This window comes from Trachemys scripta, chromosome 15 (assembly GCF_013100865.1).
Source record: "Trachemys scripta elegans isolate TJP31775 chromosome 15, CAS_Tse_1.0, whole genome shotgun sequence".
NCBI classification, from domain to species: domain Eukaryota; kingdom Metazoa; phylum Chordata; order Testudines; family Emydidae; genus Trachemys; species Trachemys scripta.
In genome coordinates, this window is record NC_048312.1 from 8,081,177 (window position 1) to 8,104,769 (window position 23,593).

General features: G+C 38.5%; 1 protein-coding gene across 2 annotated transcripts in view; it reads right to left on the bottom strand.

Annotated features, from left to right (window-relative positions):
- Positions 1 to 895: 895 nt before the first annotated feature.
- The window catches only part of SBNO1 (strawberry notch homolog 1), a 44,214-nt gene continuing 21,516 nt past the window's right edge, over positions 896 to 23,593 (bottom strand). For both annotated transcript variants that reach the window (XM_034790907.1, XM_034790909.1), the window contains 23 exons: positions 22,924 to 23,085; positions 21,884 to 22,019; positions 21,699 to 21,804; positions 20,817 to 20,970; positions 19,476 to 19,658; positions 19,110 to 19,207; positions 18,799 to 18,950; positions 18,206 to 18,403; positions 17,503 to 17,673; positions 17,224 to 17,393; positions 15,598 to 15,729; positions 13,252 to 13,387; positions 12,381 to 12,493; positions 12,207 to 12,278; positions 11,530 to 11,629; positions 10,691 to 10,765; positions 10,210 to 10,356; positions 10,024 to 10,118; positions 9,678 to 9,770; positions 8,830 to 8,967; positions 7,860 to 7,936; positions 6,799 to 6,992; positions 896 to 4,881 (listed from right to left, as the gene is read on the bottom strand). In XM_034790907.1, the coding sequence (XP_034646798.1) occupies positions 4,739 to 4,881; positions 6,799 to 6,992; positions 7,860 to 7,936; positions 8,830 to 8,967; positions 9,678 to 9,770; positions 10,024 to 10,118; positions 10,210 to 10,356; positions 10,691 to 10,765; positions 11,530 to 11,629; positions 12,207 to 12,278; positions 12,381 to 12,493; positions 13,252 to 13,387; positions 15,598 to 15,729; positions 17,224 to 17,393; positions 17,503 to 17,673; positions 18,206 to 18,403; positions 18,799 to 18,950; positions 19,110 to 19,207; positions 19,476 to 19,658; positions 20,817 to 20,970; positions 21,699 to 21,804; positions 21,884 to 22,019; positions 22,924 to 23,085 (3,045 nt within the window). In that variant the 3' untranslated portion in view covers positions 896 to 4,738. The remainder of the gene's footprint in view (positions 4,882 to 6,798; positions 6,993 to 7,859; positions 7,937 to 8,829; positions 8,968 to 9,677; positions 9,771 to 10,023; positions 10,119 to 10,209; positions 10,357 to 10,690; positions 10,766 to 11,529; positions 11,630 to 12,206; positions 12,279 to 12,380; positions 12,494 to 13,251; positions 13,388 to 15,597; positions 15,730 to 17,223; positions 17,394 to 17,502; positions 17,674 to 18,205; positions 18,404 to 18,798; positions 18,951 to 19,109; positions 19,208 to 19,475; positions 19,659 to 20,816; positions 20,971 to 21,698; positions 21,805 to 21,883; positions 22,020 to 22,923; positions 23,086 to 23,593) is intronic.

The following is a 23,593-nucleotide window of genomic DNA, read 5'->3' on the forward strand; positions in this document are numbered from 1 at the left end:
GAGCATAAGCTGAATCAAAACTCAAACTATTGCTTCCCTCTAGCACAGGCAATAAAAACTGAGTACTAATCCAAAGACAACATCAGGAATCAGTTTCTTTCAAGACAATGCATTGCACACTAAAAATATGGAATTAAAAATACATAATACACTTTGAAAACTTTTTGGAAGACGACAATTGATAGTTGTGAAAATATGACTGCAAAACAGAATTATCTAGTCCAGAGGTTCTCAAACTGTGGTCCGTGGACCACCAGTGGTCCGCGAGCTCCATTCAGGTGGTCTGCGGATAGTTCCCTCTAAAGTGTGTGCCTAGGTGGCTGTACACGAGAGAATGAAGAGCCACCCACCTAATTAGTGGAGCCACACAGGCATGGCTCCACTAATTAGGTGCCTGGACCCTGGAGAAGATGCACACGTAAGGTGAGGTGGTGGCCTTGGGAGGGAATAGGTAGGAGGTGGCAGTGGGGTGAGAAGAGTGGGTTGGAGGAATTTGGGACATGCAGGGTCCAAAGAAAGACAACTTTTCCCAGCTCCAGGGCTGCAGCTGCCGGGGAAAGACCCAACTCATTCCCAGACTCAGCTCTGTGGCTGCCATGACAGGGGAGAGACCCAACTCCTTCCCAGCCCCAGCATTGTGGTGGCTATGGCAGGGGAGAAATGCCCCCCCTTCCCAGCTCCAGCTCAGGGGCTGCTGCGGCGGGGGAGAGAGGGCACATCCATCGCATTAGAAAGGTAAGACTACTGATATTAAAATATGAGTTGTGCGCTTTTATTTGTAGAAAAAAATTGTTTATTAATTTTTTTTAATATAGTACTTTTCTCCAAAGTACTTTACAATAGTTTAACTGTACAAACAACATTTGGAAAGATCATTAAGTGGTCTGCTGAGATCCTCAGCAATTTTCAAGTCTTCCGTGAAAAAAAAAAAAAAGTTTGAGAACCACTGATCTAGTATATGGCAGATACCCCTGGAAAATTTTGTATATTTTAATGTACATACAAATGCTGTGTGTAGCAAGTAAAGAAAATGGGAATAAAACTCTCGGGACATATGAAAGGGAAAAAGACTAAGAACAAGATCACTAGAGTAGCTTTACAGGAGATATTTAAATTAATGAACTCAGTTGTCTTTAAGATCTCTATATACATATGTTCTATCTATATATGTAGATAACATACTATGGGATTTAAGCAAGATTTATCCCAATAGTAAAAGCAAAACTCCAAAACAACTCATTTCCCAAAATGTTTACAGGTTGCAGAATTTTCTTCATTTATATAAAGTGGTTCAAGACACGACTAAACAATTGGCATCTTTGGAAGACTACAAAAGTTTATAGAGTTACTGGACAAGACAATTTCAGCAGGAGTTATAGATTTATCTGTAGGGTATTTGAGCATACTAGTAGAGGCATAACTGAAATAAGTGAATAAGGTCAGTGGATTTTGACTCAGACATGTAAAAACTGTCTGATCCCTTATCTAACTCCAGGCAAGACAGTTCAAGCTCCTACACAGTCATTTTATATAGCATGCCACTGGGACTCGTGCATTATTAGAATGGTGGGTGAAAAATGAGACTGAACAATTATTCTTATAAATGCCATCTATATCCAGCTTTAGTTCTAAACATGCTCCTAAGTGGAACAATGATTTTTGTAAGTGACAAAAATAGGGATCAAGTGATAAGTAGGGTCTTGCCTCCCTTTTAGCCTGTGATCCGGGTCCCTTACTGCCCCCTCCACTTCTTGACGCTTGAATTTGCTAGAGGTGCTGTTACAGGATATCCACCCTACCTTTGTAGTTGCGTTAGGTCTTCCCTCCTCCTTTCTTGATGACTGATCTATTTCCCACGCCATTCTACTTATCCCTACACTCCTAGGCCACTCCTCCCATGAGCTTCTACCATTAGGTGTTAACACTTCCACCATCTAAAGGTAAAAACAATACAAATTAATCACTGCAAAAAAAAGCGTTAATACTTCTTATATGCAAAGTGAATAGCACTAAGGCTACCCATGGGACAAACATGCCATGTCGTCCCAGGGTGCATGCACATAAAAATCAAGATTGCCTGAGTTGTTTACATAGGGAGCAAGAGATTGAAGACAAGACCTTTGTTAAAACAGAAGTTTATAACAGCCTATTGGGATACTCCCTCTGGAGCTGGGGTCTAGATTCATTAGCAGGTTGCATCAGGAAATCAATGGCATAAGGCTAGAAAAGGATCTGGGTCGCAAAAACAAGGATATAGCAGTATGGAAACAGCTCTTGTGCATCTGCAACTTAAGGATGGGGGGGGGGGGGAGGAAGGAATAGCTTTGTGGCAGAGGAAAGTGTGTCTAGTTACTGGTTTGATTGTTTCAGCCCATTAAAAGTATTTCTGTCTTGAAACAAACAGAACTGATTGGAAAATGGAAAATTGCATTTTTGGGGAAGTTTCTTGACCAGGCTCTGCACTTGCATTGCAGATCGAGCATTCAAGGTTTCCAACCCAGGAACACATTGAAGAGGTTTTGTTCAACACAACGATTTTAGGGTTGAGAGTAAGCAGCCTCTCCTCAGAATGAATGAAATTAAGTATATTTCACCTTTATTAGGATGTTGAATGTACCCACTAACAAGGCAATGATGAGCATGCAACTCTCACCACTCCTGCTACTTTTATGGTCCACAATGTCCAGCCTGCCTGGATCACCAGCATCTGCTGATGACATTACAGCAGTCAAATAACTCTTTGCCCCCACTAGAACAAAGTATGGGGGGGGGGGCGGGTCAGGTCAATGCTGTCTTGCAATTTCACAGTTAGAAATAGAACTGCACCCACTTGTACCTGGGTTAGAAATCCTCTCTCGCAGTTTAGCTGCTGCCAGCATTAGCCTCAGACACATCAATTGTAGTTACAAATCTTTATTTCAAAATGCATTTCAGTTTGTTAAATTGCTGGCTGAATAAAACATGGAACTTCCTGCACACGCACATTTTCCCCCAAATTCATGAGTTCTTCCTAGATTAGTGCTGCATGTGCTAATACCAGTGCAATAACGGGACTTCCCACTGATCATTAACCTAACGGAGTTAAATCTAAGGTTATTAGATCAATTTCTGATCTCAGTTCCATAGTTATCCCAAATTTACATCACTGAGACATCAGAATCTGGTCCACCAAGTGTTTAAGGAAATGAAGCAGGCACTACAATGGATCACAGCACTAAGTCGCCATCAGGTCAACCATTTACCCTTATCTTTACTGTACTTACAGCACTATCTTTACTTGTAAAATATATACTGAAGTTCAGTATAGAGTTTATCCCTTGTCTCACATACTAACTAGCTCAACTTAAAGACTGATATGGACCATACGACAGAAGACTAGCTTAAGTAGGTTGGACCATTCAAGTCTTGTTGAATGCCAAACTAGACTTGTTAATTTTTTGGAATACAGTGATTGCCTAAACAAGACTCCAGTTTTGTTAGTACAATAACGTTTTATTTGACATCTACAAGATTTTGGTATCTTGCAGTTTTTTGGACAGGTTTATACAATCTCAATTTTTCAATAGTGCAACCTGTGCAAGCAAGAAATGACAAACATTGTCCTTCACTTTCTTATAAACATCTACTATTATAGGCAAAACAAAACTTACCCATATTATAGATAAGTGACTATTCACATTTGTACATTACAATTTCTTTTAAACAGCTCCAGATAAACTCTACAATGTCTTACAACATATTAAACAGTATTCAAGTTACTGGGTAACAGAAACAGCACATATAGCGGAACCCTCAAGAGTTTCCCATTGTCTAATTTACAGCTCAAGTAAGGTTTCATCTTACAAGTGACAAATTAAATTACATTAATGAAGTAAAAAATATAAGATTGTATGTGAGGTGGAAGTGAATTTGCACTTAGTTTCCATAGTCACCTCGGATTAAGGAAATATTTTAATTTTAAAGGAAAGGCTTTTAGCCATCTTTGCATTACACATTAGGAATACCATTAATACATTAAAATGAAGTAACTTTTTAATTTAAGATGCTTATCACAAAAAACATGTTGCAGACTCAAATATATAACCTCCAGGAGAGAACCAGAAAAAATGCAATACTTGGGTATAAACACTATAAAAATGCAATAACCAATGCTGTACAACTAAGATTGTTTCTCTCGGAATTCTTGACTGGGGTGTTTATCCTGTTCATGCCTGTTTCCAAAGACATGCACTGTCAAACAAACTGGGAAGGAACCTGAATGAATGCATGATGTGCAATCTCTAGTTTTCATGCTTATATAAACTTACAAGCTGAAGAGAAAAAACCCAATATATATTTTCTATATATACTCAATACATGCATTCGAGGTTATCTCCCACAGCAATGGCATTGATGTACTGCGTTAAACCCTGAGCACTGTATGACAAGATAAAAATAAAGCCTGTTTGGGAATTTTCAAGCATTTTCAAACAAAATTTGTGGTTTGTGGCTTAAAAGGCCAAAAGTAAAAGCAAACAGGAAGCTCTACAGAGAGCATAGACAGATGCACCACCATAAGCAACTGCTGGCTTTCAGTTCTACCATCCTTTATGTACCTCTTTATTCCCAAAGTACTTCTGAGAGCACACAACTGAACTGAAAAAATATTTCTTTGGAATCTGTCCCTGATTTTTATGCAAGTGATATGCTTTTACAGCCTTTTCTCAAACACCAAAGTCAACATCTGTAGTCTGTCCTCTTATGCATTGTTGAAGTTGGTGATGCTCTGTGGGTGATGTTGCTGCCATATCTGCTGCTGTTGTACTGCAAGCTGTTGAGACTGGTCTGATGTTGACAGGAGGTTTACAAGGGGCGATACGCAATTTGCAGGAATGAGCAAACCTGTAATTAGCAACAAGTCAGTTGTACTTCATACATGTATACAATGTCTGTATGCTTAAGAACTTAGGCCAATAGTTCCAAGTTCCTTAAATGTCAGCAGTAGCTTTTGCATAGAAAATTAAATCTTTTTATGTCAAGGGCTTTAAGAATTTATTGAGCGCTACAACAGGTTCTATTGCCAACTAAAAGTAATACATTCAAAAGTCATCTGATCCTTCAGTCACAGACTAGCAGAGAAAAAAATGCAAGTTGTCTTTAGGGAAGTACAGCTTCAACTACTCTTGCTGTACCTTCAACTAAATGATGCACCAAGGCAGCAATTGGCCATTTATTCACTCTCCTGGTTGAACAGAAGATGACACAAAACCACAGAAGTTCAGGAATGAAGAGAAAAAAAACAAAACCCAGTTTAAACATCTTCACTGAGTTTAGGGACATTTGAGTTAAGCTGCTAAGGCAGGGGCGAGCAAACTACGGCCCGCGTCTGGCTCATCAGACCTTTTAATTCGACTTTGAAGCTCCCACCGGGGAGCGGGTCGGGGGCTTGCCCTGCTCATGCCGTCGCTCTGTGCGGCTCCCAGAAGCAGCAGCATGTCTCCCCTTCAGCTCCTACACGCAGGTGCAGCTAGGGGGCTCCACACACTGCCCCTGGCCAAAGTGCCGCCCCTGCAGCTCTCATTGGCCGTGAACTGTGGCCAAACGGGACTGCAGGGATGGTCTGCGGATGGGGCAGCGCGCAGAGTCACCTGACTGCACCTCCATGGAGGAGCCAGAGAGGAGGACATGCTGCTGCTACTGGGAGCTGCTTGAGGTAAGCACTGCCCAGGGCCTGCACCCCTCATCTCCCTCCCACACCCCCACCCCCCGCCCCAACCCTGATTCCCCCCCACCCTCTGAACCCTCAATCCCAGCCTGGAGCACCCTGCACCCCAAACCCCTCATCCACAGCCCCACCCCAGAGCCTGCACCCCCAGCCCCTCCTACACCAACCCCCTGCCCCAGCCCAGAACCCCCTCCCACACACTGAACTTATTTCTGGCCCCACTCTGAAACCTGCGCCCAGAGCCCATACCCTCCCACACCTCAAAATCCTGCCTCAGCCCATAGCCCCCTTCCATACTCCCAACCCCTCTGCTCCACCCCCAGCCTGCAGCTCCCTCCTGCACCCCAAACCCCTTATCCCTGGCCCCACCCCAGAGCCTGCACCTCCAATTTCATGAACATCCATGGCCTGCCATACAATTCCCATACCCAGATGTGGTCCTCAGGCCAAAAGTTTGCTCACCTCTGTGCTAAGGCCTACATTCTCCACGCATACTTTTCAGCCATGGCTTCAATAGCCCACAAACACTACAGAAGTGAGTATTTTAGTGGTTGAATTAAGGGTTTGCCACCCCTCTTCAAGGCTGAAAAGGGGAGTGACTCTGGTTTTAAAGATAGCTGGGTGGAAAAGACTTGGGTGGCAGAGAGAACCACAGGTGTATTGGGGCAGAGGTGGATCTTGCCTTTGTTGGGAAATATGCATCAGGTGATAAACAGGAGGGGGAAAGTGCAACACACTGGTCCAGTAGTGTAGGGGTGCAACGACCCTTACCTTTTCGACAGTGCGCCTGCTGCTTAGCCTGAAGTGATTCACACCCCTACATTTTTTTTTTTTTGCTCTTCAGCTCTAGCCGGTGGAAGTTTTCACAGAAGGCTGGTTTGGAATAGTTCCTCCCCTTTAACCTCATGCAAACAACTCATAATACAGAAGTCAAAATACTTACTTATAGTAAGGCACAAAGGCCTACTCTCTATGTGTACCTGTATACCTCCTACACAAACTCAGAAGATAACTCTTCAGCCTATACACTGAGTCTAACTGACTGCTATGTGGTCCAGCAGAGACAAGGTAAAATAACGGACAAACTTGCTTACCTACAATCCTCTGTCCATCCTCCGCCCTTAGCCGAACTATTTGCATTTTCACATTTGTACCACTCACAGAGGCTAGAACTCCTTCCACTTTTGTCCAGACACTTAGTACTGAACCACACAAGACGAAGTAAGTTCGACAGCGGAGGCCCACTTCACAAACTAATCCCAGGCTTGCTTTCTTACAATTGCCTCTCCTGGAAGAGGAAGAGAGTTTAACACATTAAAGAAAAAGGGAGAGTATTTTACAATTCAAATGATCTGTACTTGTGTAAGTAAACACTAAAGGATGAGAAAGTGAATATAGTCAAGCTGGATAGTGCGATGGGGACGTAGATAAAGCTATTTCACAAAATGGCTTTTAAAGTACATCTCGGGCTAGATCCTCAGCAGGTGTAAACTGACATAGCTGCATTAAAGTAACTAGAGCTACACTAATTTACACCAGCTGAGGCTCTGACCAATAATGTCCATTAGAAATAGCAAGAGGGTAAGTGCTCTGTAAACAAATTCAGCTGTTCGGGTACTAACACACTGACATTCTTCATCAGTGGTTAGCACTGAGAAGTCAAGGCACCAGATGTTGAGGGTTTAACAGCATACTGCTAGGAGAATCAGCATTAAAACTAATGTTCTTTAGTTCAACCATCTAAACTCTGAATCTAGCTAAAGTTACTGAGTTTACATTTTTTCAAGTTAGTTATATCGAATACATCTCAACAGATCAATATGTTTACCAAAGCATGAGATACTTTTAGTCCCTCTGGGTTATTACAAAAGTTCTTCATTATGCCCACTCTGAACTAAAAATTGAAGTCTGAAAACAAGTTCATAGTTTCATCTCTCTTGTAAGGTAAGAAGTTGCAGATTACCACTTGGACTGTTGACTTTGAGACTCCTTCAGAAATTACATGAAGTGACCAATATTGGCTCTTGGAATTTTTATGAAGATATGGATGAAAAGTTGATAAATTAAACAGCAGACTCCTGGTCCAAGTGATAAAGTAACAGATTTAGTCAAACACCTTGGTAGAAAACCTGTTTATATACATATAAATACTAACCAATAAGCATGGGTACAGGTATCTGCCGATGAATTGTACTGCTCTAGCCAATGTGGTAGAGCATCTTCAGAAGGTACCTGAAAAGCCATTTAAAAGTTGTATTAAAATATAAACGTGGCTTCTGAAAACTACAGAACAGCACACTGTATTTTGCTTGTAGCAATGGGGCAACAGATAATATCGATATGCCTATGGTTTTGTTTTTTGTTTTTAGTACTAAATACGAACAATCCCAAGTTATATTGCTCGGCAAGCATTTTAGTTCATCCATGCTAAAAGTGGAAATCCTGCTAAGGATGTCAATAAACATTTAGGTATAGTAGAATCTCACTGATTGAGATGTCTAGATCCAAGAACCTCGTTTATAAAATGACAAGCTCAAAGACATCGTCACACTTGAGTGCACTTCATTCACTTATTCTTATAAGCATAGTGTAAGTTCTTAACTTGCCTATGAAAACATTGGCTACTAAAGCAATTGCGTTGCTCTGATACAATCTTGAGGGACAAATGAAAGGATTAATTTCAGCACTTTCGGCTGTTTCCCTGCTACTGTTTCTAAAGTGCAGAATCATGTATGGTTAGAGTATATTGTACCTAGTGGTCAAACATGTTGGGGATAAAACATCTTCTGTAAGTTGAATTGCAGTTGAACCTTCTCCCTAGTTGATGTTTGGAAAGCGGCTTCTAGGTTGTGGAAAGTCTTAATGGAACGATTGATCTTTTGATAAGTTTTTGCAGATACAAAACACTATTTGTTTAGGCAGGCTTGCAAAGCCCTAAAGATCTTTTTGGATAAAGATAACTATAGGCTTGTACTGGATGAAGTTTACTTAACCAATGTTGTTTATGCAGTATTTCTATAACTTGCCACCATATTGTGTATGGACAGACATAGTTTTGAAAAATCCTGCATTGTCTTTTACCACAAAGAAACTACTTTTTAAGTAATGTTGATTTAAAAGGTCACCTTCTTATATTTCTTTTTCAGGTCTGCATACGTTTCCAATTTGAGTTGTTTTCCAGTGTTTGGTCTGTATACTAAGAAAAGCTTCTTTTTGGGATTCACTTCCTTTACCAAGATAGCAGTTTTCTTATTATTTCTTATCTGAAGAAAAAAAAAAAAAGATTATTTTGTAAGTTTAAACATGGGCAGTATCTTTCCTAAATAATTATGTGTACAATAAATGTGGACAGAAGTAGATTAGGTGTTGAATGGCTATCCAGATTCTAATTCTATATACATATTGGTTCACAACTAAAAAGAGTACAGAATTAACCAATATGATGCAACAAGGTGTGTATTATGGTCTAGTAATGACATGCCTTAATGGTAGTTTGGCACGAGGTGAAAGGTAGGGGCACTGGCTTCCAAGAGGTGTGTCATGATTACCATAATCCACACCCTAATGTCTGAGATTATACACTGTTTTCCTTGCATGTAGGATGAGCACACACATTTTAAGATGAATACCACTTAAAACTAAGTGTATGGTTACATTTGATACCTGTCCTGAATGTCTTAAAAAGTAGTGTTTTGTCATCAGTGCTTGATGATTAAAAAAAGTTACATAAATCACAAAATCATTTTTAAAATGAATGTGCTCATTTATAAAAATCTGAAAGCATTTTGCTAAACTGAATAAAAAAAGTGATTGTACTAAATTAAAATCTTAAAGTTCTGAATATATTCACTCTACACACTTAATGTGAAAGAAATCAAGTTAGTGAAGTTTATTGGGGCAGCCCTAAAATTGTTCTGTTAAAAAAAATGCAGCTGAGAAATATGAAAAGAACATTTTAATAGTAGATTCTCACTTGCGAAGATAAATAAAATCCGTCATCTGGTCCAGTTTGCTCAGCCCAAATCTTAGTTGCTTCTTCCCAAGACATACCTCTTTCTACACTGATCTACAAGAGACATTAAAACAAGGATGTTTAAACACATTTTGGAATAGTTACTGAGATTACATACAAACAATTAAGTCAAAACAATTAACAGTGCTCTTTACAAGAAGACAAGGAACTTCATTCTTTCAATAACAGGTTTACAAGCCTCCATAGTAGGATGCCAAGTCTCAATTTAAGAACTGAAGTTTCAAATTAAGGATTTTCAAGGGCAACTAAAGTTATGGCAGTTTGAAGAAACATAGAATTAACTTACTGTGTATAATTCTACACGTCCAGAGGTAGAGTATCCCGGAGTTAAAAACTTCTTAGTATCTGCCTTTCTGACCTTCTCATCTCCAGACCCAAGATCTTAAAAAAAACCAAACCAAGAATGGAAGAATTTGTGTAAGAGAAGCAGATTAAGGAGCAGAAAAAAATTTAAGAAATTTGATTGACTTACCTAAAATACCCATGTCATATCTTCCATTCTTTTTAGCATTTTGTATAACTGCATTTAACGTATCCGAAAAATACTGGAATAAAGCATTCTGCTGATGCACCTCCATACCCAGAATTCTATTCAGGAACTTTCCTATATTGTTGTAATCTAAAAAGAATCACATATGATGTATAAAGTGCACCGCTTAGGAGAGAGAATTCTGGTACAAGTTAAGTCCTAAACTAGAATTCAAATGTTTTAAAAATTAACTAAAATCAAATTTCTCAAACAATCAAAACATGTGGTTTTGAAATAAAGCATACATTTCTTAAAGAGATTAACTTCAAATCTAGACATAAATGAAAGAAAAGTTTCAGGTGCCACATTTACCCCCAAATCTCACTGCCAGGTCTGTGGTTTTATAATCACAAAAGTGATTTCTGATTTGACAATAAATTATACATCAGCTATCAACATTGACAGATATACCAAAAACAAATACCTTTATCAAGTGTCAGAATTCCTGATCGGTCTTCTACATTTATTAGGCCCACACCTATTAATCCTTGCCGAACATCTAAGGGAAGAAAAGGTTACAAGGACTGAAGCCACCTTTGTCCTGTCCTCTGAATAAGCATATCATTGCCAAGAAAATGAAAATAGCTAGGAAAGCAATATTTGTGTTACCTCTGGAGCAGCAGATAATCCCCACTCCTGCCCCAAAAATCCAATTCCAAATCTTTGCATAACCCATATTATATAAAATTTGTGACTGATCCATATGCTAGGAAGTCACGATACAAAGTCTTAGCTTCTGGTCCAGTCGAAACATGGGTAGAGAAGAATACCAATATTACTACATTTTTGATCAAAGAGCAAAATAAGCTTTTTAAAAAGGATGACAACCAGGCAAGGTTTTTAAACAGTCGCTGGTAGTACTGTGGTTAAATAGTCATAACTAGACAAGACTGTAGCATTCCCTGAAATTGGTACCCATAGGAAAAGAGAATTTAAAGAGAATTTAACTTCAAATTTTCCTATGCATACAATAACCATATATGTTCCCTTAAACATTTTTATGGGAATTATATTCAGCTGTATTTATCATGGGGGAAATGGAGCTCATGTTTGGGTTATGAACTAGTACACAAAATTCACAAGTTAATTTAAACAAAATTAGAAGAACTGTACTGGTAATATGAACAGAATTAAGCCACTTGATATCAAGAATAATTCTTTACATTTAAACCTAACTCACTACCATTTAGAAAAACAGAAATAAGTGTTTTTGAAAAAGGATGACCAAAAACTAGAGGCTAGAAAACAGTGAATTACAATTACCTTTAAAAAATTCTCCAGGATAGTCAGCAGGTGGGGACACCATTGGGGAATCTAAATTCACAATGGATTTCATAACTATCTCCAAAGCATTTCTCCCATACTGTATTAAGAAAAAAGATTAAGGTACAGTACTGTAAAAATTTTGCATATGGGTTAAGCCTCAGAATCATAGTATGCATGCTGATATACACCATGGGTTAAAGAACTATTTTTAATCCTTGCCTGAATATAGTTTTTCCATTCATAATCCAAATTACAAACAACCAAATTAGAGCATGGAAGAAGAAAATGGGAAAATTCTAATCAATGTCTCAGTTTAACAAGATGTACTGTATGGTAATAGCCCCGTCTGTTAATTTCTCCTTAACATGCTCATTTCCCAAGGTTCAGGATGCTCAACATATGACTGAAAGACAGCAAACTGCTTAGGGTTAAAACATGGAACTTTACCTGGTAGATTAAGTCATCTATTATATGCTGTAATTTTACATGGCACTTTCTAAGCAGAGTACAACATTCCCGCCCCAAACAGCAGGCAGAGAGCGAAGCAAAATGCAACAGTTCAAAAAAGAATGAGGGGGGGATTCCTTCACAGGCACAAGTAGTTTTTCATTTTGCCTAGTATAAGTATTTTTTTATTTAAAAAACAAACCAAACAAAAAAACCAAAGATGTCACCTTGTTGTCAAAGTTGAACCTGCTAAGGTCTCGAGTTTCTGTTGCTCTTCTGTCACCGTGAGTGAGAGCTCCCTGTCAAGACAATATCTTTGTAATTAAAACATACACAAGATCTCTGTACTGAAAAATAAACTCTGTACACTGCTTTAACTGAGTTATATGTAACAGTCTTACCAAGCTCTCTAATCTTTTGGCAACTATAGATGCAAATCTTTGCTCTCCTGCCAATTCGGAAATTAGGAACACATACTCTGGTGCAGTAACTTGGTTTGATCTGTGAGTTCTTCCTGTGTATTTAAAAGTGAGAAAAAAGTGTTACAAAAACCAACCAGGAGCTCCATAGAACATCTGATGGGAAAGTAGAACGAAGTCTCCTCCAGAATCCTAAACAAGCAATTGGGAGACACTGATACTTTTGCCACACACAGACTTAATACATTCTTAAGTAGAGTCAATGTGATAGGGACTAAAAAAATTCAGAAAAACATACTATTTATACCAGTTTTAGACAAATCCTGTAAAGAGAAACAAGTAACTGCTATGCACAAAGGAGAAATGTTTGTGGATGCACATACTATGAAACAAGGTATACCACCAATTTTGCTTAGGCTTTTTACACTATGCCTACAGGTAAAAATTCTACTGAGGGGCATAGACAGTTGGCCTTACTATGGGATGGGCGGAAGGGTGGAGCTTAAATATAACTAAATTTAGCAATCCTGCTGCTCCACTAGCAAGACAACATTTAGAAAATTGTTGATTATGCTGTAAATACTACTGTGAAACTATGTGCAGATGAACATTACCAAATGCAACACTCCAAATTTCTGATTACTTCATGAAGATGCACAGAACATGCAAAACAACTAATTATAGCATTTACAAATCTCTGTATACACCACCCTTTTATTCACCAGAATTAGAGAGAGAACTCAGCACTTAACGAACAGAATACTCCATATTATACCAAAACTAACCATCGACATACCCGGTGCAGAAGATTATTTCTGAACTTGATGAATTAAAAACACAGACATTAACTCACCAAATTGCTGTATTGCTCTATCTGCACTCCATGGTAACTCCAAAGTCATGTGCACTCTCCGCCTCTGATTTTTAGCCCTACGGTCGGCTTGTAATGAAATACCTGAGCTGGCAGCTTCTGAGATGATGGCAATGTTCTTTTACATAGAAGAAAAATTAGAAGTTTTAGACCAAACCTTAGTTTCCAGATCTGTGAAAAAACAGCTGATTTTGGAATTGCCGATTGCTATGTGACTGGAGCTACACCACTAGCTTTGGTACTTGTCACATGGAGGGTGGGGGGAGGAGAAAGAGAATCAGCTTTAATTTTCTTGCATTTAGGCTAAACAAATGCTAGAGGCACACAGCCCTTGAGAGAGGGAAGGGGGTTATCAACTTTACTTCCCCAGCAACTCCCTCTTGCAGTTGGAGAACAGCAGGGATCTGCATCCAGTCCTGCCATGGCAGAGGAGTGGCTCCTGTGATGTAGGCCAGCCCCTCATGAAAGAAAGGGAGAAAAACTCCTATAGCAACTAAGGTGGCAGCTGACCACAAGCAATATAAATTATAAGGCTGCTGCACTGGATAAGGGTACCTTGATAGCCACGTACAAAACCATTTTGGCATTTGATCCTCAGGTGAAAATACTCAAGTATTTATAAAATAGGATAAAAGATTTAAATATTTACATGCAACTTGTAACAAAACTGCAACAGCAAAGTTAAGTTACAACTCACTCAAACAATTTAGTGAGGGTAGTAAGATAACAACCAAGCTAAAAAAATAGGCTCTCTGTAGTCTGAGGAGTTACTTTTAACAGTAGTCAGTGTAAAACTTTCAGATGGAAAACATGATTTCTCAAGTTGGTGTTTGTGCATCTCACAGGACTGTGGGTATAGGCAATATGGAGAGGCTCTAACTTATGAATATTGTATGAGACCATTAATTAGAGCATTTACTGTATGAATATATTGATTTAGTTTACTAGCAGGCTGTTGGAAAAACAAGCAGGAAGGCAAGACAGTGACTCCATACGAGACACCTCCAGCCAAACACTGAGGGGAATCAAAAGACAATGCCTGAGCTATTAAATGGGAAGATCTTAGCTCCTTGGCTCCAGCCAAGTTAACAGCTTGTTTTGCAAAGGCTGGGAACCAAAAGGTCTATCAGAGCGACAAGGCAGGTAAGAAAATATTTTATTGGACCTACTTCGGTTGATGGAAGGTACAAGCTTTCAAACTACATAGAGTTCTTCAGGTCTGGGGGTGTTCGTTCCTCAGAACTCAAGAACTCTGTGTAGTTTGAAAGCTTGTACCTTCCATCAACAGAAGTTGGTCCAATAAAATATATTGCTTCAACTACCTTGTCTCTCAGATATCCTGGAGCCAACATGGCTACAACACTGCAAAAGGCCTACAAACAGTTAAAGTTGCTCAATCTAATGTGGAAACAGTAGTTGACAGCTATTCATGGTGGGACAGACACCAACCTGTGGGTCTGAAGAAGTTAGACCTTCCTAAGCTTCCAGGAAGCTGGTAAGCCTTTAGGTAAGACAGACAGACAGAGAAAGACAGACATGTGGAACTTTAGTTTTAAAGCCTCTTTTCTCTTGTTTTGTTCCTACTGTTAAATACTTTGATTTAAAAAGGCTGTTTTGAGTCACTAATGCACTGGTTAGAAGCTCTCAGAGGGAAGAACTGGAGGTACATGAACCCAGCCGGATCTGTTGGGGGTAAGTATGGTTGAGCCAGTGTCCTGCAGTGCAGAACCCAGTCTAAGACCTGGAGAAGTTGCATGATTTCATCGCAGGAGAGGTGAGGTGGCCTGAAACATAAGCGGGTGCACTCAATGCACTCAGCAAGGGGTCAGAGGTGCAGCTAGTCCGATAACTGTGTCCCTGTTTAGTTGAGGGTCAGCTATATCACTCAGGCCTCCATAGCCTCTACAACAGGGGTGGGCAAACTATGGCCCAGGGGCCACATCTGGCCCTCCAAACGTTTTAATCCAGCCCTCAAGCTCCTACCGGGGAGCGGGATTGGGGGCTTTTCCCGCTCTGCGTGGCTCCTGGAAGCACGTGTCAACTTGAATTTGAGTCTCCCCTTTTAAACAGAAAAGACTTAAGCTACAGGTTAAATTCCCATTCCCAGCTGAAAAAGCCTGTTGACCTTCAGGGCATTCAATAGAAGTCATGTATCTGACAGAGCTTTTAGGAGCAAAATGGGTATATGATTCTCTGGATCAGTTAATTTCCATTATACTGTGCTTGGAACGGCATATTTTAATAGTCTAGCACATACACTTGTGGACAGACCTGCTATAATTTCTCCAACATAAAACTATTCCTTGAAGTTACACAGAAGTAGTTTACCTTGTCTCCATCCATGAATCTCTGCTTTTCTGTGATATTTAAAATTTCAACAGGTACATCAAGTTCAGACCTTGACTCGTAAGATATGCTGCCATCATCATTGCTTACAACTCTCCCTTTGCGGCCTGTCATCTTTAAAACAAAGGAACATTTTTAACCTTATCATAGAGGTGCTGAAATGATCGAACATGAAATTACTTCAAACATCAGTGCTATTTATTCACACACTATCCTTAGAGGACAGCAAAAGAATTCACTGCAAGTATCCAAAGACTAAGATACATTTTATAACTGAAAATTGCCTGATTGAGACAATACTGAGCGGTGCACAATACTCCTATTTGGGAATAACCTTGAGAATCAAAAAGGCAACCCAATAAAGCAGAGGTTACCAATCTTAGTGTTTTTTTATTGCCTGATAATGGAAGCATCATTAGTAACTAGAGAATTTAACTGTTACTGTAGTTAAGTCATGGAACTCGTAAGTCTAAGACCTTGTCTACACAAACAATTAGGCAGCAGCAAGTTGCAGTGTGAATTTACTCTGCAATAGCCTGCCACGGTCTGTGTGCACCCTCCCGATGCATAGAATCACAGAATCACAGGACTGGAAGGGACCTTAAGAGGTCATCTAGTCCAGTCTAACTGCACTCATTGCAGGACTAAGCATATTAACAGAGTGCTTTGATCTGGATTAGTCCCCTTTGAACAGAACTAGCTCAAAACATGTTAAAAAAACACCCTGCTGATGCGCGTTGTCCGTAGACAGCTAGACTGTGACTGGATAGTAGTGCAAGGTCGATTCACACACCAGCTTGCCGTGATCTAATTCTTCATGTAGACAAGCCATTTAATATTTAGTAAATGGAAGTATGGAAAGCTGTGAAGGATGATAGCTTGACACTGTGCTCCCTGGATCAGCAGCTAGGAACATCACAGAAATGATGCTTGTAAGGGGAGGAATTTACGAGCACTGAAGAAAGGAACTAGAACTCCAAAGAACTTCACTGAAAGTAACAGGGTCTCTTCTGAACTAAGGGAACAAAGAATGTTTCTGCTGGACAGACAGGTAAGTCTACAGGAGAAAATTTTCTTATTGCTAGTGAGTAAAAATGTTGCCCCTTATGTGAAGCTTTACACACATGCCCTCCCTGGTCCTCAACTCCACTCTGAGTCCTCCCTGCCTGGATTTTTGGGAGAGAAACCTGGAGTTAAAAGAGAATAGCACAGTCATATGTTGCTACACACAATATATCAGCTTTAGCTAACTAGTCAGGAAATTAAGAAACAGTACAAAGACAGACAGAAGCCAGCATTTCTTACCTAATGAGGAAACTCCTAACAATTATTTTAACAGAAAAATAAAATCAGAGTTTTTCCTCAGTCCTTATCTATTCAGATCCCTTCTCTTCACCAGTCTTTACATTTCGTTCTATAGTGTTGGGAGTTATAAGGACCTGCAAGACTAATGAACTTATCAGCTTAATCCTCTAATATGCAGCTCACATCACTACACGTCTTGAAAAATAGTAATACCACAATCAGATTTCTAAAATACATGTAAACATTGAGTGAAATGGAGGGAAACAGCAAATTCTTCACTTGCAATAGTCACACTGGACCTACCTCAGCCACATTCTCAGGACCACCAAGTTCATCTATAAGTTCATCCAAAGTATTAGGAGGAAGGTCTTCAGCTAGTTTTTCCAGTTTATCAAGCAATTCTTTTTTCATCTGCTGGGCTCTTTCAACAGCATCTTGACTTGTTACAAAGCTGCTGTTAGTATTACTGTTAGCTGAAATTTATAGACAAAAACAATTCCTTAAGAAGTTAAGCTTTTTAAAATGTTTTGCAATTGTTGGGAAAAAGTAGAGAGACTAAATAATTCCAAAACTCATTCATACCCGATGTATTGGTACTAGAAGCAGTGGTAACAGCAACGGAAGAAAGACTGCTAGGTCGTTTTGATCCAAGACCAGAAGCTAATAAGGCACTCTGAATGGAATCTGGGTCTATACTTTTCTTCTTTTTCTTGTCTTTATTTTTCTTATGGTCTTTTCTAATTAACCAGGGGTCTGAAGTTAAAGAAAATATTAAGTAAATAATCAAGACACTTCCCCCATTTTCAAAAAAGTTAAACTTTCCCAAGTACAATGACAAATTCTATGTCATAAAAGCAGTTTAAAAAATACTTTAAAAAGATATGTCAGGTACAGCTATCATAGGTAAATCACACAGCATAAAATGACAGTTTTACAACTAATTAATTTCAGGACCCACACCTCTACCCTGATACAACGCGCCCCGATATAACACGAATTCGGATATAACGCGGTAAAGCAGTGCTTGGGGGGGGAGGGGGGGGGGAAGCGCGCGCACTCTGGCAGATCAAAGCAGATACCGCATTATAGGTGAAACCGTGTTATGATTTTTTGGCTCCAAAGGACAGCATTATATCAGGGTAGAGGTGTACTTCTTCACATTATACATTTATAACAAATGTCCTCTATTTTGCCTCATACTGAAGTCAAATATAACTTTATTTAACACATGTAATATTCAGAAATACAGCTAAATTCTTAATGAAGAGTATTTACGTTATCTTACCATCTTCATCATCCTCACTAGATTCGTCTCTGAATGGGTTGAAGTCATCATCATCTCCAGAACTCAAAAACTTAGAGCTCTCATTGTCACTTTCTTCATTGTCTGAGGCATCAGACTCGCTTTCACTCTCATCGGAACTGCTCCCAGCGAGGCCACTTGTTTTACGAGCTTTCTTGGTTTCTCTAGTTATTTCCTCACCTATTTTCCCCCAAAATAAGAATGAATTTAGAGATCTGTAGTCTATTTTTCACAGTCTGTTTTCATACCTCTGCAGTGACCAGGAAAAAATGGAGTCTCAGTACTGAAATGGGGCTTTTGGGTGAATCGTAACTGAAAGTACATGAATTTAAATCTTTAAAATTTTTGGTGAGTCACGAAGGTTGCAACTTTCCTGCATATCCATACTATCAAACAGATCGAAGGTGAAAGATTTGGTCCTCCAAGAACCAGATTCCATTAGCTGTCCCAATCGTTTCCATTTGCCACCAATAAAAAGATTCTTCTACAAAGAATCTTATTCTGTGCAATTCTTCAAGTGCTGCCATTACCTCAATAGTATAATACATACATAAAAATAGCAGCTTACACTTTACCTTTCCGTTTCTTTATTTTATTCTCCTTGCAAGGACTGTCCCTAGGTGAATTGTTATTACTTTGAGCAGTCAGATCTATTCCCAGCAAACTAAAAAGCTTCTTCCTGTCAGGAGCTGGGAAGTGCTTCTCAATGAGAGACTGCAATACTCCTCTGTGTAAGAAAAAACAAAATTAAGAATGAATGTTCCTCAGTCCAATTTTCATCTAAGAAAAAAAATGGTTATATAGCGACTTTTCAGTTCTCCCCCATTCTTTGGCACTAAAATTCACTCAGACACACTGATACAGTAGCAAAAAAAGGAAGACTTACTTTGCTGTGGAAACAAAGTCATTCAATTCTCCACCGCCCTCCTCTAAGGCTTCTAACGTTCTTGCTTCTCCTGTGGACTGTAGTCCAATAACAACACACTGTAAAGGGGAAAAAAAACAAATACAGTTAACACAAAGCCCTGAGATTCTGATAAAAAAAAGCATGTATTTTTACTTCTCGCAAGTTAGACAAACAGGGATTCACAATCAAGAACAACCTCAGAAAGCTGAAAAGCATGCCACCACACACCTTCAAAACACATTAGTACTAGGAACAAAGCCATTTGAACAAGTAATTTGGATGGTACTACACTTAGAGAGGTTTCCAAAACATTCTGAACTACAACCAGACTTAAAAACAACTTACTTTCCCATTCTTGATTTCTTCTCTAGCTAGCTGTACCACCCTTTTGACTTTGGATGCTATGCAGAGGTACTTGAAAAATCTCTGGTGGGCTGACCAAAACTGACCCCACATAGACTTTTTCATGCGTTGCTCTGCATCAATAAGATCAGCTGATTGTTGAAATTTCTCTCTGGCATTCACCCACTGAAGAAGAAATCGAAAGTTTTACATATCACGCCTTCCAAAGTAGACAGATACATTCTACTGTCACTAGATGTGTAACAGCCAAAGAAAGAAATATGTGTTGTCTTTTATAGCATTATTAGAATTGAAAAGCAATGGTGGACAATAGAGTACACAATAACGAATGGTCCTCTGACAGAAGATCCAACACCAAATAAGTATATAGCAAAATGTTTCATGTGAGTGAGCTAAAGAAACACTGTTCTGAAAACAAATAACTGCCTGCCAGAAACTAGGGACAAACTATGAAAAGCGACTGTTATAATCAGGATAGTTTTGTGCAGCAAAGTTAATGCTGTGAAGTTTTGAAAACTTACCAAGAAGGTTGGCTCAAGAGAAGTACTTCAGAAATCAAACTTGAAGATAGACCTCAGAAAGCATTAAACATGCCTTCATTGCAAATTTAAATATAACAATCATAATATCTCAACATAGATCTTGGTATTTTTACACATGCAATTATGTACACTATTTGTTCCATTCAATTATCCAATATAAGGTATTCATTTCTACAGTTTTTCTATGTAGAAAAATTGTATTAGTGTATATATACCAAGTAACCAGAAAAGACCATTGCAATAGCCAAGAGTTAAGTGAATTATAGAAACTTCAACTTCCTTGTTTGTAAAGATGGCTCATTAAAATTAAGAGTTATTTTATTTTTAGTACAATTCAACTCAATTTGAACTAAATTTTCATAAGAAGTTTACACAATTTTATATGAGAATTCCTTCTGAAGATTAAGAACTCTGAATTTTTATAGTGATAAGTCATTTAGACTTGTTATGCACAAGATAGGGAATAAGTAATGTAGTATAAATCTTGAAACCTGTTGTGATTTTGTAATGACTCACTTAAAAAGGTTTCTGAAGTAAATTCTTTTAAACTTTTATATTCCAGAGTAGGAGCAACTCCCTTCTCCAAGGAAAAGCCATATGTAATGGAACCTTCATACTAAAGCAAAGCTAATGGACTTCATTCTTTTCCTATAACAGCAGCATATGCTGTATAATCAGGACACTATGCCTAGTCTGACAGCAAATGATCTCCATCCATTATGTTCTCAGCCTCTACTAGTTCAAACTGTCATGAATATTTAAAAACTGAATAAATTCTTACCAGTTTCACAGATTTATTATACATTTTAATGTAGTTCTGTGAAAGTAGAACTTCTTCAATTTTGAAGGTCACACCTGAAAAGCTTAACTGTCTTGCTATGTACATTCCTCTCAGTTTCATATCCATAGCAACTATTTCCATGGCACCTACACCTCTGAATAAAACAAAAAAATACAAAGTTGTTTAGAAGTAAATGGCATATTTAAGTACACTATGAAAAATAAACTAATATTTATTCCATACAACTAATGTGCATGAGCATTACAGTTGTATGATTAAACACAAATCAGAAAATATTAGAGATCAGGTTGCATGCACAACCATAACTCTGCCCTCTTGTGAATATGCCCTGCAACATGATTGTGTAGATAATTCTCACGCAGCCTATCTTTCGAATGACCTAACACATCCATGGGTAGCCATCTTGTAATTTTTTTCCATTTTTATACTTGCACTAATTTCATGCCAAAGTTACAGTTATGACAGATTTTTTTATATGCATTTCTCCAGAGTGTGTTAAATGAGTGCATTTTCTGTTCATTCAGTTACCCATTTATACTGGCATAAGAGCCAAATTTGGCTCCAATTGCACTTCTCTAATTGAAAACCATTCTACCCTAAACTTTTCCAGCTGTAGAGGTGCTTTAAAAAGTTAATTACAATTTTTTTTTTGTAAATGAAGTATATCCCTACCCAAGCTCCATTTACTTCATTTTTTGCTAAAAAGTTAAGAAAGGTTCACTTTTAGACACAGAACAAGCCTGAAAGAGTTTCAGGAGAACTGTAAGTGACTGAAAACAGGGCTGAAATGGAAAAATGGAAACCATAACGCAGCCACAACTATAGCTGTTCTTGCTACAATCCTTTAAGACATTACATTACCTTCTTTCAACAGCCTGAATAAAGTCACTGAATTCCCTAAATGGGGTTCCTTCACCCCATATTCCCAGACGGTTCATGTATGCCATATTTCGTGGCTCAGACGCACCTGAAAGGAATAGCACATACTGTACCAATGCCAATAAAAAGTCAGTTTTCTCTAAACGTCTGCATTAAGTAGTACTTACCTGTGGCACTAGCATAAACAACTCTAGCCTTCGGAAGTTTATTCTGAAGCTCCAATACAGCTAAGCCGGTCTTTGTTGGTTTTGAAGAACCAACAGGACACAGATTCTTAGCTTTGTGACATTCATCAAATACTATCTGAACATTAATTAAGGAATAAACATGCCATCCTACAGTCAATATAATACAGGGTCTTTAGAATGGAGAGGGATTTTTTTTAATTGATTTTTGCAGTGAACACTATACTTTCATTAGCTGTCAGGTTTAATTAGTAAATGGTCTACAGACTTCAGTCAGAAAAATCTGACTAGTTTTTTTTTTTTTTAAGGCAATGTCAAGACATTCAATTTTAAACTATTCAAATATACAATTACCATAATTTTTTCATAAAAAGAACAGGAGTACTTGTGGCACCTTAGAGACTAACAAATTTATTAGAGCATAAGCTTTCATGGACTACAGCCCACTTCTTCGGATGCATAGTCTCTAAGGTGCCACAAGTACTCCTGTTCTTTTTGCGGATACAGACTAACACGGCTGCTACTCTGAAACCATAATTTTTTCATGTATTTTTGGAATGAATTCTCTTGAAGTACTATGCGTTTCCTCCAAAGATTTTACAGGAAAAAGCCATAAGAACTGGAAAGAAATTACGTATAATTTAACCAAGAGGTAAGGTTTCTCATGACCATATTCCAGGCTCAACCTGCCTATTTAAACACCAAAGCCTTGATTCTGATCTCATTCTGGTTTACATCAATGTAAGTTCATTAACTCTATTGAAGTCAATCCCTGATTTACACCAATATAGGACCAGAATCAAGCTGCTAGTTGGTCACATGTACCGTGTGCTACATGTTTTGAATAAAGCATTTAGAAAACATTTGTGGTGTCTGATATATTATATAGTTTCAAATTAATGAAAAACATCCTTCCTAAAACATAACCGTAAATAAAATGTACACGGCTGTCTTGCACCAAAAGATGTGTTTTATATTATGGTTCAATTATTTCTGTTGCAGACTAAGAAATGAAAGGATACAACTCCATCAAAGTCATCGCCACACCAGTGGAGAAGCTGCTTTAACCTGGTTTTGTATTTACCACCAGATTGACTTTCACCAATAAGAGAAGAGTATGTGGCAAAAATTACACCTTTCTTTACACTCCCATTATGTTTCGAAGAAATTTTTCCATATTTGAACTGCAAGGAAAAAGATAAAGTTATATTTTAGTAAGTTACAAAAATTGGTCTGTCCACATCTTAGTCAAGAAGAGATACCCCACAACCCAAGTGAATACTCAAAGAGTGACATTGATTGAAGCACTGATTCGGCATTCCTTACATAACAGTGAAGTCACCAGTGATTTCAATTTATAGGATAAGGTCCCAATTTGCAATCTGGGAATATGGTTAAGAGGATAGTATGGTGGTTCTCTTGTAAGTACATCATGGAAGGTATAAACTTCCATGGCTGCAGATTTTACAGTTTAGGCCCCTAATTTAGGGGTTTCCCTTAGTGTAAAGCCAAGATGTGTCATGAATCAGAAGCTGCTCAGAATTTTTTTTTTCCCTTTTAAATTGAATACAGCATTTAGCCAAGAGATCAAATTTATTTACAGTAGCTACTATAAGTGAATTGTCTTAACATTCTAAAAAGCAACGATTTACTCATCTGTTTCCTACAGTCATTGGTCCAACAGATTTTAAA